We start from the raw sequence: 15582 nt of genomic DNA, 5'->3' as shown, positions 1-15582 counted from the left end.
TCCTTACTTGGATGTTCTTGAACAATTAGTCCTAATTTCCACATCAGTGGAGGAAGGTTATTTTCCTTAATTATAACTACATTACCAACACAAATGTTAGTATTTGAAATTTTGCACTTATCTCTCTGTTGCAGAGAATGTAAGTAATCATTAGACCATGCTTTCCAAAAATCCTTTAGTAATTTTTGTATTAGCTGCCACCTAGCGAGCTTATTTACATTAATACCTGAGAAATCAGGATCAGGTAGGGAAATTAAAATTAGGTAAGTCAGGAAGCGAAAATTAAAAAATGTCCAGGAGTAAGTGGAGCTGGATCAGATGTATCAGATGAAGGTAAATATAGTCTGGAGTTTAAACATGCTTCTATCTGGATTAATATCTGGATAACTCTTCTTAATTTAGAACAGAATTTCCCATGACTCTTCGCAGGTGAAACTTCATGCTCTTTACAGTGACTTCCCATAAACTACCCCAACTAGGAGAGTACAGAGGAATGAAAGACCATTTTATATTATTTGAGGTGCAGAAAGATTTAATTTTGCAAACTAGTGGTATCAGTTTTAAGAAAATCATACATTTCTTGAAGATAACTATTTGCACTGCAGAAGTTTTTTCCATTATCTGAAAAATTATGAGGGCAATCCTTGGTGTCCTACAAATTTTCGTAGGGAAGCTATAAAACTTTCTGTAGATAATTCAGTCACAAATTCAAGGTGTACTGCTTTGAATTTGAGACATACAAACAATGCAGTGTATGCCTTAATAGTCGAAGGATTGATAGGTCGAGTATGCCGCCCACCATGTCAGATAAGTATTGGATCAGCATAATCAACACCAGTTGACTGGAATTATCTGGAAATTGTGACTTTCTTAGGCAGTTGACCAGTTAACGGACTCTGAGACTGAGCTCTGAGCTCTAAAATGAAAACAAGTTAAACATTTATGTATGACAGAGCAAATTATGATTTTGGAATTGAAAATCATCCAATATTTCTGCCTAAGTGAAGAATGAATTAACTGTAATCCTCCATGGAATAATCTTAAATGCAATTTAAGAACATGCCACTGCATTAGTTTTACTGGCCCTTTGTAATTTTTTAATTGCTTACAATTTACTTCTCAATTGATTACGATGCCACATTCTGTGCAGTTGACCAACAAATTTCCTTTCCTGAGGCAGGTATTACAATTTTTCTGGAAGAAAACATCTGCTGGCAATTTCTTTATTTTGTTGATGAGCGAGTACGGTTTCACTCTATTGAGTGATAATGTTTTTCCCCACATTTGCTTACAAAACTCCTTTACTAATAACAATTTTATTCAGTTTTATGCACATTGTCGTTAATGTTGTAATAGTCAAGAAAGTTTAACATCGACCCCACCTACAACAGATGGGTTCATAACACAAGACACAATGTCTTGTGGTGTGAAAGAAGTTGAGGAACCACAGGACATGTAACATACAATAGTCTAGTAACTAGATCAGTTCACAAACAATTTAGCAAGAGAACTGAGGAAATAAACCACTAAAAAGTGGATCACCATCTGCATCAACCACACGCCAGTCTTTTCAACTAATTCACAACAGTTAGCCTCCACTATTCACATACTACATTTAAAACGTAGTATTTTTTTGAATAGCTCATCCTTATAATGAGCATAAAATTTAGTAACTAGTTGAGTAATATAGTAACTAGTTGCTAATTCATTGTAATGAACTTTTCCTTAAAATGGATTAATCAGTTATTAATTTAAACAAGATACTATTTTTAGGATGTTTACCCTGCTTGTGTAACTTAATGTTTTATAATTTATAAATAAGTTTTACATAATCGGTTATTTATGTTCAGTGTTCGTGGTTTTGATGTATCTTGTGTGGAAAAAGGACCAGTGTTTCAAGTAGAAGTAACTGTGATAAAACCTGCATCAGTTCCTGAAGTGTTTCGTGGACAGTTGTCATTCAAAAATGTTGAGTTTAAGCCAAATACAATTAAAAGGCATTTTGTTATTGTTCCTGAGAATGTAACTTGGGCAGGTAAATCTGACCATATTATTTTATTATTCAGTTAGTGAATTATTATTATCTTGAGTTAATAATTTCCAACATTAATAGTAGGGGTGGGGGTTTCAGTATTTTCTTACTTTTTATACATTCAGGCTTTCTGAGGGGAACAATACAAATTTATAAATATTTTAAAAATATCAAGAAAAAATAGCAACATCAGGCTTATTTTCTAAATGAAAATATTGCTAATAATTTTTTTTCATGATGACATATTAAGATATTTAAAATGTGAAAGATTTGTTCAATAAAGATTCAAACTTAGCGTCAGCAGAGGTTCAATGAAAATGAAGACAAAAACCTTCATAAATGATATACTGGTAAATAAATTTAAAATAAAAATTTGTATCGATGATGTTTTTTGTTAGATTTTTAATATTACTTTAAAAATAATAATATTATCTGTTATTTGGAAGGAAGTTTCCTTAAAAATAAAACTGAACTCTTTTTTCTCTAATTATTTTTCAACGAGAAAATATTGAATTAGTGTGTAAAATGATAGATCTAGCATTAAAGAAATTGCGTAGACTCTTCAAGTAAAGACAGTCTCAATCATTTAAAAGTAAGTTAAATATATATAATTGACCTTATTCTTGGGTTTTGAATCAAATGTGGTGAGACAGGCAATTTAAAATGCAAATTTCATGTAATAACTGTAATACGAGAGTTTATAAAATTAGTAGACTCAAAATTTATGTGATAAGCACAGCCTACTGAGCCATATTGTCTAATTTGGCTTTTGGTCAATTCTCTAGATAGAAAGAGCTCCAATAAAGTAATGGGACTGTCCCTATAGCTACAAGAAGCTGTCAATGCACAGTCAGAACTGACTCCACAGCAATAGCTTGTGCAATTCTCATAATAGCTGTTCAAAGAAGAAGGGATGAAAGCTGTTGTAGAATTATAAATATTCCATTCAAACCTTCAGGCAAAATCAGTGATGAGCATTGATTTTAACACTAACTCGAATGAAGTCATGATTGTTAAATTTGTATGCTAATATCGGCTCAAAATTTTATGAAGACTTTATCTTATTAATATTTAAATTACATTGTAGTTTGGTTGGTATGAATCTCCACTGTTATTTATAGTCTTCTTGCAATTGAACCAATAGTTTTCTTTTTAGTTATTTAAATTCTAATTGTAAACTGGTATAAGATAATTCATTTATGAAGTAAAACAATGTAGAGAATGGAATCATTGAGAAAAACTTTCTAGTAATAATGAAAATAAAGGGAAATAAGAGATAAAAATATAATGTAATGAAAGATTATTCCAAAGCTATAAATCATTAATTGTGTCATGTGCGTGCGTACCTAACATTGATATGATGTCGAATAAACATGTTCAGTATTAATTTTTTAGTGTTATTGACTTAAAAAGTGTTTACAATCAGATATCTAATTGTAATTAGAAAGCACTTAGGTAGTATTTGGAAATATGTTTATTCAGTTTGGAATAATCAATAGAATATCATATTTTCAAATAGTGATAGGTAACTCAATTAAAGTTGCAAGCATTCTTGCATAGATATATGCGTATTTATATGATGTGTGTGGGAGGGATAAAGCAAAACTCAATTTGAACCTAGAATTTTATGAAAAAGAAGTTAATCAAATCAGATTAGCTATTACTTGTTACTAATAAGCTTTCAAAAAAAGTAAGGTTTTTGCTATTATTCTTAATGGAGGTAGCACTTTAATTCATTTCACATTTTAGATTTTGTATACCAGTAGCTTTCTTCTGTTAGATTTTCATTATAGTTTTGTGTAATTTTTTTTACTCTACCTTATGAATAGAACAACTAACATTTGCTAAAATATATTAATATTCTGAATATTTTTTTTTATCTAGTTTTTTTTCTCAGTATTATCGTTAAAAGGACTGAGGTAGATAAAAATGGGCGTTTTGTAATTCACTGTATCCAATTAAAGCCTAAAACAATTTGCAAGGCTTTAGAATTTCATAAGATGATCAATGTTAGTTCACAAGCAGAATGTTCATTGGGTTTTCAAGTTCAGGTAAATTTAATTTATTAGTTTAAATTATTATTTTACAACAATATTTCTGTCATTTCCAATTTTTTTAGTCCTTTGTATATTAAAATTTTATCCATTAAAATTGATCCTTGTCATGTTATCCTGAAATTATCCTAAAGTTAAAGTAACCTTTCCTAGAGTAGATGTATTTTTTTGTAAACTGTGTGTGTGTGTGTGTGTGAGAGAGAGAGAGAGAGAGAGAGTGAGTGAGTGAGTGAGAGAGAGAGTGTGTGTGTGTGAGATGCATGCACATAATGCATGGGTGTAATTTTTTATCACTAATAATTACATCCATTCAATCCTTTTAAATCTTTTTATAACTACTTGGTATTTATCTTGTTAGAACTGGAAATGTAATAGAAAATTAATGACTTTAAAAACAGCAATGTACAGAAGTGTATTCTGTACTGTCTCTTGCAGTTAATTATTCTTCTTCCCTTTATCCAACTCCAAGTTGGGTAAGGCCTCTCAGAAACAACCTCCATTTTTCTCTATCGTTCCAAACTTCCTCTCGCAACACCAACTTTGCACATTTGCTATCTTCCCTATATCTTCCTTCACCTTATCCATCCATTTTTTTGTAGTCTTTCTCTCTGCCCTTCCCATGTTGCAGTTTCACACACTCTCTTTCTTTGCCTTGAAGTAATTGACCTAATTACTTCATTCCTTACTCTATCCTTCCTTAATTCTAATCATACTTCTTAAAAATTTCATCTCAACATCCTCGATTCTCAATTCCTCCCTACTTGCCAACACCCATGTGTTTGTTCCACTTGTTAGGATTGGTTTATAATATATTTTAAACATCACTTTAGATTTCTTGGGGATGTCTTTATTCCATATCAAGATCCTCACTCCCCAAATACACAAAACTCTTGACAGCTTCAAGCTTTTCTCTGTCTGTTTCAATAATGCCTCTTCCCACTTTTTCCCCTTGACTCATATCCGTAGTCTTACTTTTCTTCCTACTTAACCTCATTCCCCTCTTTTTAATTTCCATGCTAGACACATTTATTTGTTCTTGGATTTCCTGTTCCCTTTCCACCAATACTACAATATCATCTGCAAATAACCACATTTCCTCCTTCTTTCTTTCTGTCAGCACCTTCTTTACCTTCTTGTGAATTTCATGATTATTATAAATAGAAGTGCTCCTTTGTCTGAGCCCAGTTTTAATACTGAACCACACAGATGTTGCCACTTTGGTTCTCACTCTTCTACACCAGTCTTCCAGTGCTCTTCTTTAATTCAGTATTACTCTAAATACTCTGTGCAGTCAATGCACTGTTAAGGCACCACCCACTCTTTATCATTTCTACCTCTATCCCATCATAGCCAGAACTTTTCCCAATTTCATCCCTAATTCAGCTTTTTGAACTTCAGCCATCATTCCTCCAACCCCTTCCCCTCTTGATCCATCTTTCCATTGTGTTCCTCTTTGGGCTTCCCCAGTCAACATTCAACAATTTATAGAAATACTCTCTCCATCCATCTCTACTAATATTCTCCTTGTTCACCACCACTTCACCATCCTTGTTTTTTTATCAACATTGCAATCTCATTTTCATTTCACCTTTTCTTCACTTGGACATACAATTCTTTCTTGCTACTAAAACTTTCTCTTCACGTTCATTTACAAGATCTTTCCTACATCTCTCCTTCTCTTCCTTTACTAACCTCTTACAGTTCTTCTTTACTTATTGATACCTTGTTTCTTCAGCAGGCCATCACTTCCAGTCTAGAAACAAACTTTTCTTTTCCCTCACCTTTTCCTTAAGTTTACCATTTCACCAAGATGTCTCCTTAACTCTCCCTTTTCCCCCTGTTCTACCACGTAGCCTGTTTTACTAGTATAGTTGTACTATAGTATCTTTAAACTGTTTCCACTCCTCCACTTCTTCCACACTCCTTGGAATAATGTGTTTCATATTTTCCTTAAACTTATTCACTTCTTTCAGAACCCCAGTTTCCATATTAATCTCTTGACTTCACATTCCATCACTCTCACAACTCTCTTTTCCTCACTTTTATTTCCATTAATCTATGATCAACACCAAAGGCTTCTCCTGCGGCAGCCTCTGTATCCATTGATCCTTGATCTGTATCCTTGTATTGATCTGTATCCTTGATCCTTTCTCTATCAGGAAATAGTCAATGACTTACACCTCTATTCAGTCTTTACAGAAGGCAAGTAACTTCTCCTTTCTCGTTCTGTTTTCTGTAACCATATGGACCAACTAACTCCTCCTTTAAAATCCTCTCTTTACCAATCTGTGCATTCATATCTCCCATGACGCATAACTTATTCTTTCTTATTAGACGTTCCACAACCTCCAAAAAGTTTTCTTGATCTTCCTCTTTATTTATCTGTTGAGGGGCACAGACTTGGATAATCTCTCCTCCCATATGTAAGCTTAATTTAATTACCCATCATTGAAATATTCCACATCTACACTGTTTACACATTTTTACACTCTTTACCTCCACTCCACAGCAACTTATAGCCTCTTTCTTCCTTACTCCCTTTCCCATGCCATTTGTCTTGCTCAGCCCTAGGATTCCAAGACTTCAGCCATTACTGTGTCCATTGCTTCCTTCAACTTCCCAGTCAATGTCCCTACATATTCACTATTCCAGTTTGTAGCTCTTCCTGTCTGTATCCCAACTTTTATTTCTCCTAGTAACCTTCTTCTCATAGCATCCCTTGAAGTACAAGTGTTGCCTCAGAGGAATGCTCTATTTGTTTATTTCCTAATCAAATTTTCCATTGTAGGCTATTCTTACAATAAGATTGCCTCGTCTCAAAGCCATTTTTAAGCTACTGGCAGCTGTTTTCCTTCACTCTGCCATTGCCCAAGTCTTCCGCCACTATACATGAGGGCTGAGTCAGCTTATTTACTGGTGGCTGATACTCGCCACGTTAAAAGATTCTCCCTCAGCTTAGTGGCATTTTTTAGGTGCACTGTCCTTCTTGACAGTATCCCACCACATCTCAGGCCTTGCCACTGCCTGTCTGTGACTGCTTATTCAGGTTGCCCCATATTCACAGCTAACCGTCATACCGATGAGTTGTCTCTATCCATAACCTGAGGATGCATCTGATGCCCACAGCTAAGGATTCCAATCCATAGGGTAGGTAATTATTAATTACCTGCCTACTTGTGCAGTTTTATGTTAAAACCTATTTGGACGATGTTGTGTATTGTCATTATGTACTATATTAATATTTAGTTAGAACCCTGGTGTTTATATTTGTACATATTAAATATTGCACTGTACTGTCGTCTGCGCTTTTACCTATTTTTAACCGATGTTTCATATTTGATTTTTTGTAGTTTTTCTTGATTTTGTTTTTCTAGTTGTATTACTGTTTATACAATGCATGACTGCTTTCACAATTGTCACCAGTACATCAAAATCTAGCATTTACCCGTCGTAAGGAAAATTTCTCCCGATGTTTTGTTGAAGAGTTAGTATAACATTTTTTAATTTAAATAGCTTTGGTTGTATGAATTTATTCTGCATTCCCATTGTCTACATCCTGAGTAAGCCAGACCAGGAGGTATTATAGGTATTAGGTTGTAGGATGAAACAATATAGCTAGGAGGATAAACATCTTTCCATTTTCTCATTAACATTGATTTGACTGTGATGCTGGAAGAATAAAACAGTTTTGTCCCTTTTAGCACTTTCTTTGTCTATTTAGCTTCTGGAACCACCATAAGGTATTACTTCAGAGGATGATATGAATGAATGTAAATGAAGTGTAGTCTTGTACAGTCTCAGATCAACCATTCCTGAGATGTGTGGTTAATTGAAACCCAACTACCAAAGAACACCACTATCCATGATCTAGCATTCAAATCTGAATAAAAGTTTTTATGCACATAAGTTTATTTAGCTTGTTTACGCAGTCATTTAGATTTAATAGATTGATTTTTTCTACAAGAATATTTTTGTCTGTGCTAAATCAGCCTTTTTGAATACATTTGATATTATTAGTATTTTATCCGTACTTATTTACATTTCTCTTATGTTTTTATTATCAGGGAGGTTTAGTATTAGAATTTGTTGTTGCTAAGTACTGGGCTAATCTTGGTGATATTAAATTAGACTATGATCTGACATTCCATGGAGTTAGACCTAATTGTCCATCTGTTACGATGCATCATGCAGATGGTGTTCATATAATTGAGTTGTATAGCGGAATACATCCTGAAGAAGTTTTCCCTTCAATTCAGTTGAAGAACAACGTTCAGATCTTAAGGTAATGTAGCTCACAGCTAATATATTTAATACTGAATTTTAACATAACATCTTTTTTAGCTGTTTTTTATTGGCAATTTATTTCCGCTATAGTTATTACATTTTTTATACCTTTAATGTTAACCGAATAAAAATGTACATTTTGGGGGTTTTATATTTTCCTGTTGTTAAAAGGAGAAAATAACTGAAGAAAAGTTATTAATGTTATCATCTTTTCCAATTTAATAATTATATTGAAAATCATAAAAGCACTACGTTGTGTATCACTGCCTTTAGTTTTACCCACTTCATGCACTATTTTGTGTTTGCAACCTGTTTTTTATTAGAAGTAATGAAACTGCACTCTAGTATAAAATTATATATATTTTTAATGATTATTGGTTTTACTTCCTCTATTGATTGATGGTTTACAACCGGATGTGATATTCACTGTTATATGTGTTCTTTTACTAGCTGTGCTTGAGATTAATTCTTCACATTCATATTCTACATTTATTCTATATGTTCAGATTTATTCATTTTAATGATAATATTGCTTAAAGTAATAAAATTTAAGTAAGTGAGGTGATTTGTTATAAAATCCTTTTTTGGCTAATAACTGAAATAGTATCATATAGCTAGAGTACTTCTGACTTGTATAAGACAGATTCCATCTAAAGTACTCAAGCTTGTACAGGTTGTATCGGCTAGATTAATACAATTACGTAAGGTTTTTCTTCATTAAGAAAAAAAATAGATAACTGTTATTAATTTTAGTATTTTGAACATGTGATCATTGCACTTAATGTATTTTGTTTTTACAAGGCAAATTCAGAAGGCATTATTTGAGAACATTTCCTCTGCAGTCATTATTTTATGTTGATGACCCTCGTGTTTTATCAAACTGCTGAATCGTTATGAGAAGAATAAGTCCTTTTTACATCTCATTTTGTGCTTGATTGAGGTCAGTTTGGTAGCTTGACGACTATAAAATAAAGTGTGTCTACTTTTTTTTTTTAAATGAAGGAAATATGAAGGTAGTTGAAATTTATCATCGGATAAGTGTTTAGTCGAAATGTGTGATTGATGAATAGTGTAATATTTGGTCTAGGAGTTGATTTAAACACTTATGACATGATAATTATATTTGTTATGGGCAGCTGTCTGTGATAAGTGAGGATTTAATTCTTGTAATGCATTCTAAACTTTGTATGAGTAAATTGTTCACAAATGCCAGTTCTTTATCAAATTTTTCAGTTCATCTAAACTAGAAATTCGTGATCATACTAGATCCCAAAGATACTTTCTGAGGAAATCAAAACTGAATGAGCTGATAGTACTTGACCAACATTGTGATACAGTATAAGGAGAAAGTTAAGATGTTTTAGGCCATATTGTCATTGGTATTGAGTTCTGAGTGTCTTAACATGACATGAGTCAAAACAGCCTATGGAGGCACACTGGTGTTGCCAAAGAAGTACAAATTCAAGCAGACAGTGTTATTCATAATGTAGTGCCTATTATTTTTTGGGATGGATAAGAGTTATGCTTTTTACATAATTTTGTTAATGCTCAGTTCTAAATGTTATCTCCTACTGTGAGACCTTGAAGTATGGCATCGCATGATTGAGAACAAAACAAACAAGATTTATATTGTTTTGAAATAATGCTTTGCCACGTAAGGCTGCATGAATCCTACAACTCATTTGTCCAAGTAAAAGTATATTGTCCTCTGTACAACTCAGACATAGTACCAAGTGATTTTCATCTGTTTTTGAATCTTTAGAGATTCCTTTCTGGTTAGAATTTTCAATGACAATGTTAATGTTAAGTCAGTTGTACAGAATTGATTTTTACAGTCAATTTTTTTATATGATGGGAGTATAAGAAATGGTACAACTACTGTTAATGTCTCTAATATTGGAAGCTAAAGTAGCTTTAAAATATGTCTCGCAGAGAAAAGCATGAAGATTAATAATAAATTCATTTTTTATTTGAATACCCTAATGGCAGTTGTTTTACAGATATACATCATAAATAGATCATTTCTACAAGAGTAGCTGAATTTTAATGCACACTGGACTATAATAGGAGAATAAAATGTCGCACAAAGTGACAGGTACTGCCATATTGAAATTTCATCCCTTTTTTACTATTGTTCTAAAAACCCATTGATTCCTGATTTCTGTCAGTTGCCATTGTTATGGAGTTGAATACAGCTGTTATGTTAACGCATCTGAAACGACATTCAGCATTTATATTTAACAGCAGAAAAAGTGAATGCTAGTGACATTCTCATTGTTCTCTAAAAGCTGTTAATGGTGATGAAACTGTTTATCAAAGCACTGTGAGCGGGTAGTCAGTAGAACTTTGTGCATCAGAAGCTGATTAAGCAAATAATGAGGATGAATCTTACAGTTCTGTCTCTGAGTGAATCTGTTAATTTTTGTGACCGATGAGAAGCATCAAAAATGGATGAATTGATTCAAAATTAGTTCACATATACAACAATGCGTCGCCATCCGCATAAAATATATATTGAAAAAAGAGTAATACACATTATTTTACAATTAGGCTACTGTAAAATTTGTTAGTATCGGGTGCCATGCGACTCACAGAAAAGAACAAACAACAAAGGGCTATTGGAAACAACTTCTGAAATGTATCATGACGAGGGAGATGACTTCCTTTTCAAAATTGCGATGGAAGGTGAAACTATGATGCATCATTACAATTCAGAAGGAAAACATCAGAAGATGGAATATTTGCATTATGATTTGCCACAATCAAAAAATTCAAAACACATCCTTCAGTAAAAAATTCTCTTGACAGTTTTTTGGGATTCCAAATGTGTATGTGATTGATTGCCTTGAAGCTGGGTTAACTCTAAATTCTATGTATACATAGATGTGTTAATACACCTTAAGAGACACATGTTTATTTGACAATCTACAGAGCTGATAATTCTGGATGATAGCAGTGCTCTAGTTACTAACGTCGCATACAACTGGAGGCTTTTGTGAAGTTGCAATTTGAACCCATTCCACACCCTCTATAATCACCAGATTTGGTGCCCTGGGATTTTCACCTCTTTCCGGAATTAAAAAGAGATATTAAGGATAATCATTTCATGATGAATGTTGAATTAAGGATAGTAGAGATCATGGATCAAGGAAAGACTTAACAACATTTTTTATTGACAATGACAAAACTGGTTCACCGTTGGGAGAAATGTGTAGCTGTAAATGGTGACTACTTGGAAAAATATATAATATGTTTTTGAAGTAAATAAAATGTACTTATATGCCATATTGTTTCATTTTACAATCCATTTCATTTACAAGTAATGAGTGACTGTGCATTATTACATTACAGCAACCTGTCATAGTACAGTTTTAAAGCAGGAAGTATGTTTGTTCTTACTGTATTTTGAACAAAGCAATTTTGAGTTTACCCATCATAACTTGTTTTTTATTTATTTATTTTTTTTACCAGAATACACCAGTAGGAGAGTGATAAATTTTGTTTTCCAAATAAGAAAGTGGTTAAAAAGAGGATGTACATGTAAATCCCCTTTTTATTAGCGTTTTACCTTATTATTTATGATTGTGGTATCTTAGTAGGTTTTGTTACATTTTGTATGAAAAATATTATAAAAGCTAATATTTATAAATTTATTACAAATTAATCATGAGTTTATTAACATAAATATGAGTTTTTACATCATTAAATAAATTAATGTTTATGAAAACTAATATAAACATGAGATAATTTACATTGAATTTCTAGATCATTTTAAAGAAATAGTTTAAAATTTTTACTGAAAAAACCAAAAAAATTATTTGATGTTATAAATAAAATTAAAAAAATATGATATGGATATTGATTAAAGTCTGTAAATTTTAAAAATGTAATGTGTATTCATGAAATTCCCATAATCATTACCTTGCTACAAAATCCCACCATCATAAATCAATTGGTTTTCTTCATCATCTTTCTTAATAAAAATTATTATAACACATATTAGCATAATTTTATAAAAGATTGACTAATGCAAAATATTTTTTTTTAATTTTTAATGTCTTGTTTTCAGTAAGTACTGTTATGTTGTACTATGAAAATTATCAAGCATAGAAAATAATCATATAAAATTGTTCTGTTGTATCCAAATACATTATTATTTAGTCGCTAATCCTAGCAGAAGAGTAAATTTAATTCTATCACAGCTATCTTTTCTAATTCTTTTTTTTTTATGTATTGTATGCAGCATCAATACTATTCTGCTAATTTAGCAGATGAATTTTAACATGACCATAATTAAAATATTTTTTAATTATTTATGTATGGAACTAATTTAAGTGCAGTTTTTCTCAATTTTAATATTTAATCAAAACATCTTTTATGGTTTTATAGTGCTTTTTCAGTATGAGTGGAATTTTATATAGTCAAATTGTAATAAAAGCATAGTGTAATTGTATTTATAATTATAAAAATAAACACATATATTAAACAGTATTTTACAGTATTTAAATGAGATATTTTCTCAAGTTTGCAGTACTGAAAAGTATAATATTCATACAGTTTTTATATTCATACACATTTGTGTGTTTAAACTTCTTAAATGTGCTAGTTTTGATTATCAGGCATTCCTGTGCTTCTTCATCAAACTATGAAATTTCCCCACTCTTAACTGATCAAAATTGCTGTTATAATTTCCATGTAAGTTTTCGATAAGATATACTTTCAAAAAACCTTTTACAAAATTTTGTTATTTCATTATTAAAAGCCGCTTATTATTTTATGATTTTCTAAATTAACTATGGCTATGCGGTATGGTAAACTGGTGACTATTGCCTCAAACCAAGTATATTTTCATATTTTAATTACAAATCTTTAAAACTGAACTTACATTTGATTTTTATTTCCTTAATTATAGTTTTATATGTTCAGTCAGAATAATTTTATCATAAGAAAGAACAAGTATTAAAAAATGTATCCTGCTTGTTTTTTTCAGTAAACAATCTTATTATAACATAATATTTTGATTAACATCAGAATTGCTGGCTTCTGTGGCACTTGTGGTAGCATCTCGGCCTTTCATCTGGAGGTACCGGGTTTGAATCCCAGTCAGGCGTGGCATTTTTCATATGAAAAATACCACAAAAAAACAATCAAGAAAAAAATTTTTAATTACAGACGGTTACCTCAATTGATTTCGGATCTAAATTAAAATTTTTCTCCAAAATTAAAATCATAAATTTGGATTTAGCATCCAGTGGTGCTCTGGATAGTCAAATGAAGTATGGAGAATCTCATTTGATGAACTAAATTGAAATTCAATTCATACCTCATCAGTCATCTGAACAAATCAAATTTGAAATTGTAAAATCTGGCTTCAGCCAGAAACATTTTGATCATCAGAACAGACAATTAACCAAACATGGAAAGTCTTCTAACAATAGAATCCACCAACTTGGACACACAACACCAAAGATTCAAGGAAAGACAGCACTTGGATGCGAGGTATCACTTAGAAGATCACAGCAAATCAGAGCCTTGGAAGCCCAACAGAAGATACATGACAAACAATGGACAAATAAAAGACTAAAATTCAACAAACCAAATAAGTTTTTGCAATTTGCAACAAACACTATAAACTCGCTAAAGAAAATCGGCAAACTAAAACACCTAACAGACATGCTTGACCAACACAAAATTCTAATAACAGAGCCCTAAGAACTATGGAACATGGATCAAGACCCAGTGGAATTGGGGAGGGTATCATATCTGCAAAGAACCTTCAGAAAAAAGCAATGAAAAATGTGCTCAATTTGGAATGGGATTCCTGGTTCATAACAATGTAATAAACTCAGTTAAGGATTTCTCATCAAACTCCGCAAGAACAGCAACCCTAACAATTAAAGCAGAAAACAGAATTTACACAATGATTAATATAATTAATATTAGTATTACACTAATACTATTATAATATATTAATATTATAGTATTAGTAATATTAGTGTAATACAAGTGTATAAACACTTGTTTATGACACCACTCTGGATTCCATAGAAGAATTGCAGACAAGAATTCTAAATGGAATTGAGTGGATTCTTCAGACACCTGGCCTTTGAAGAGTTTGGCAGTCAATGAAAAATGTCTGGATGCATGTATTTTGAAGGAGGACCACCAATTTAAACAGCGACTGTATTTCTTTTGTTAATATTTTATTATCTGATATGATAATCTATTATTAAATAAATCTTAAAAATAAACAACAGTTTGTTTAATAACCGTGTCTATAAATTGATGAAAACATTGTGTGAGAAGGTAACACTTGATTGAAAAAGTGTTCCTGATACAGCCTCAAGGGTGTTGCAACTTGCAAGACCTTATATTAAATGCATATCAGCCATTTCTAAGTTAGTATAAATACGATTCACATTACCTGCCATGGTGAATAAGATAATGGCAAAAAAGATAATTAATTAACTCGTACAGCACAGGTTATTCACTTGGTCAATAGCAAAAGAAAAACTGGGTACTAGTTTACATTTACAATATTGACTTGTTAATTACAATAATTGTTATTAAGCAATTTAAGTTTTTCTATATTAATATTATAATATTTTGATTTCAGTAATATTTTATTTTATTTTAATATTTTCAATATTATAAGTTATTACATGATAACATTAATAAAATTATTCCAGTTCAGGTGGTTTCAAGTTATTTAATTTTATTTAGGAGGAAATGAAAACTGGTTTTTTAATCTAAAGTGACTCACTTAAAGAATTTTTGCTGAAACTTTGTTATTTATAAATGGATTTCAATAAATAAGGTGTCACTTTCTTTGTCACATAATGTTTAACTTTTTCTATAACATTTATATTTAACATTACATTTAAAAAAACTAATGGTTGCAAAGATATTAACAATTAGAAAGTTTACATGGCAGCCATTTTAAAGTGGGTTGAAAGTTTAGGTTCATTATTTTTATATAAGTAAATCTGTAGGTACCCTAGCAGTGTACAAAATTTCAGCTTGATATAATTAACCATTCCTGAGAAATATATTTTTTGTTAAAAATACAAAATGGTGGAAAGTGTAAACTAAGTGTTTCCAGCAGACATTTGTTGATATAAATTTTTTTTCTTTATTTCAATGGGGACTCCTGAATTTTTAAAATGGTTTTTATGAACACTCCATAGTTACAGGTGATCTACTCAAGATGCC

General features: G+C 31.4%; 1 protein-coding gene across 1 annotated transcript in view; it reads left to right on the top strand.

The window, feature by feature from the left end:
* The window catches only part of LOC142320807 (tripeptidyl-peptidase 2-like), a gene marked incomplete at its 5' end in the record, with an annotated part of 50150 nt that overhangs the window by 21127 nt on the left and 13441 nt on the right, over window positions 1–15582 (top strand). The window contains 4 exons of the mRNA XM_075358786.1: window positions 135–139; window positions 1851–2035; window positions 3917–4083; window positions 8151–8368. Coding sequence (XP_075214901.1) covers window positions 135–139; window positions 1851–2035; window positions 3917–4083; window positions 8151–8368 — 575 coding nt within the window. The remainder of the gene's footprint in view (window positions 1–134; window positions 140–1850; window positions 2036–3916; window positions 4084–8150; window positions 8369–15582) is intronic.

The sequence above is a fragment of the Lycorma delicatula genome, chromosome 3 (genome assembly GCF_047948215.1).
Source record: "Lycorma delicatula isolate Av1 chromosome 3, ASM4794821v1, whole genome shotgun sequence".
Lineage (NCBI taxonomy): Eukaryota > Metazoa > Arthropoda > Insecta > Hemiptera > Fulgoridae > Lycorma > Lycorma delicatula.
Note: the sequence above shows the minus strand (reverse complement) of the source record. Positions and strands in the feature narration are given on the sequence as shown.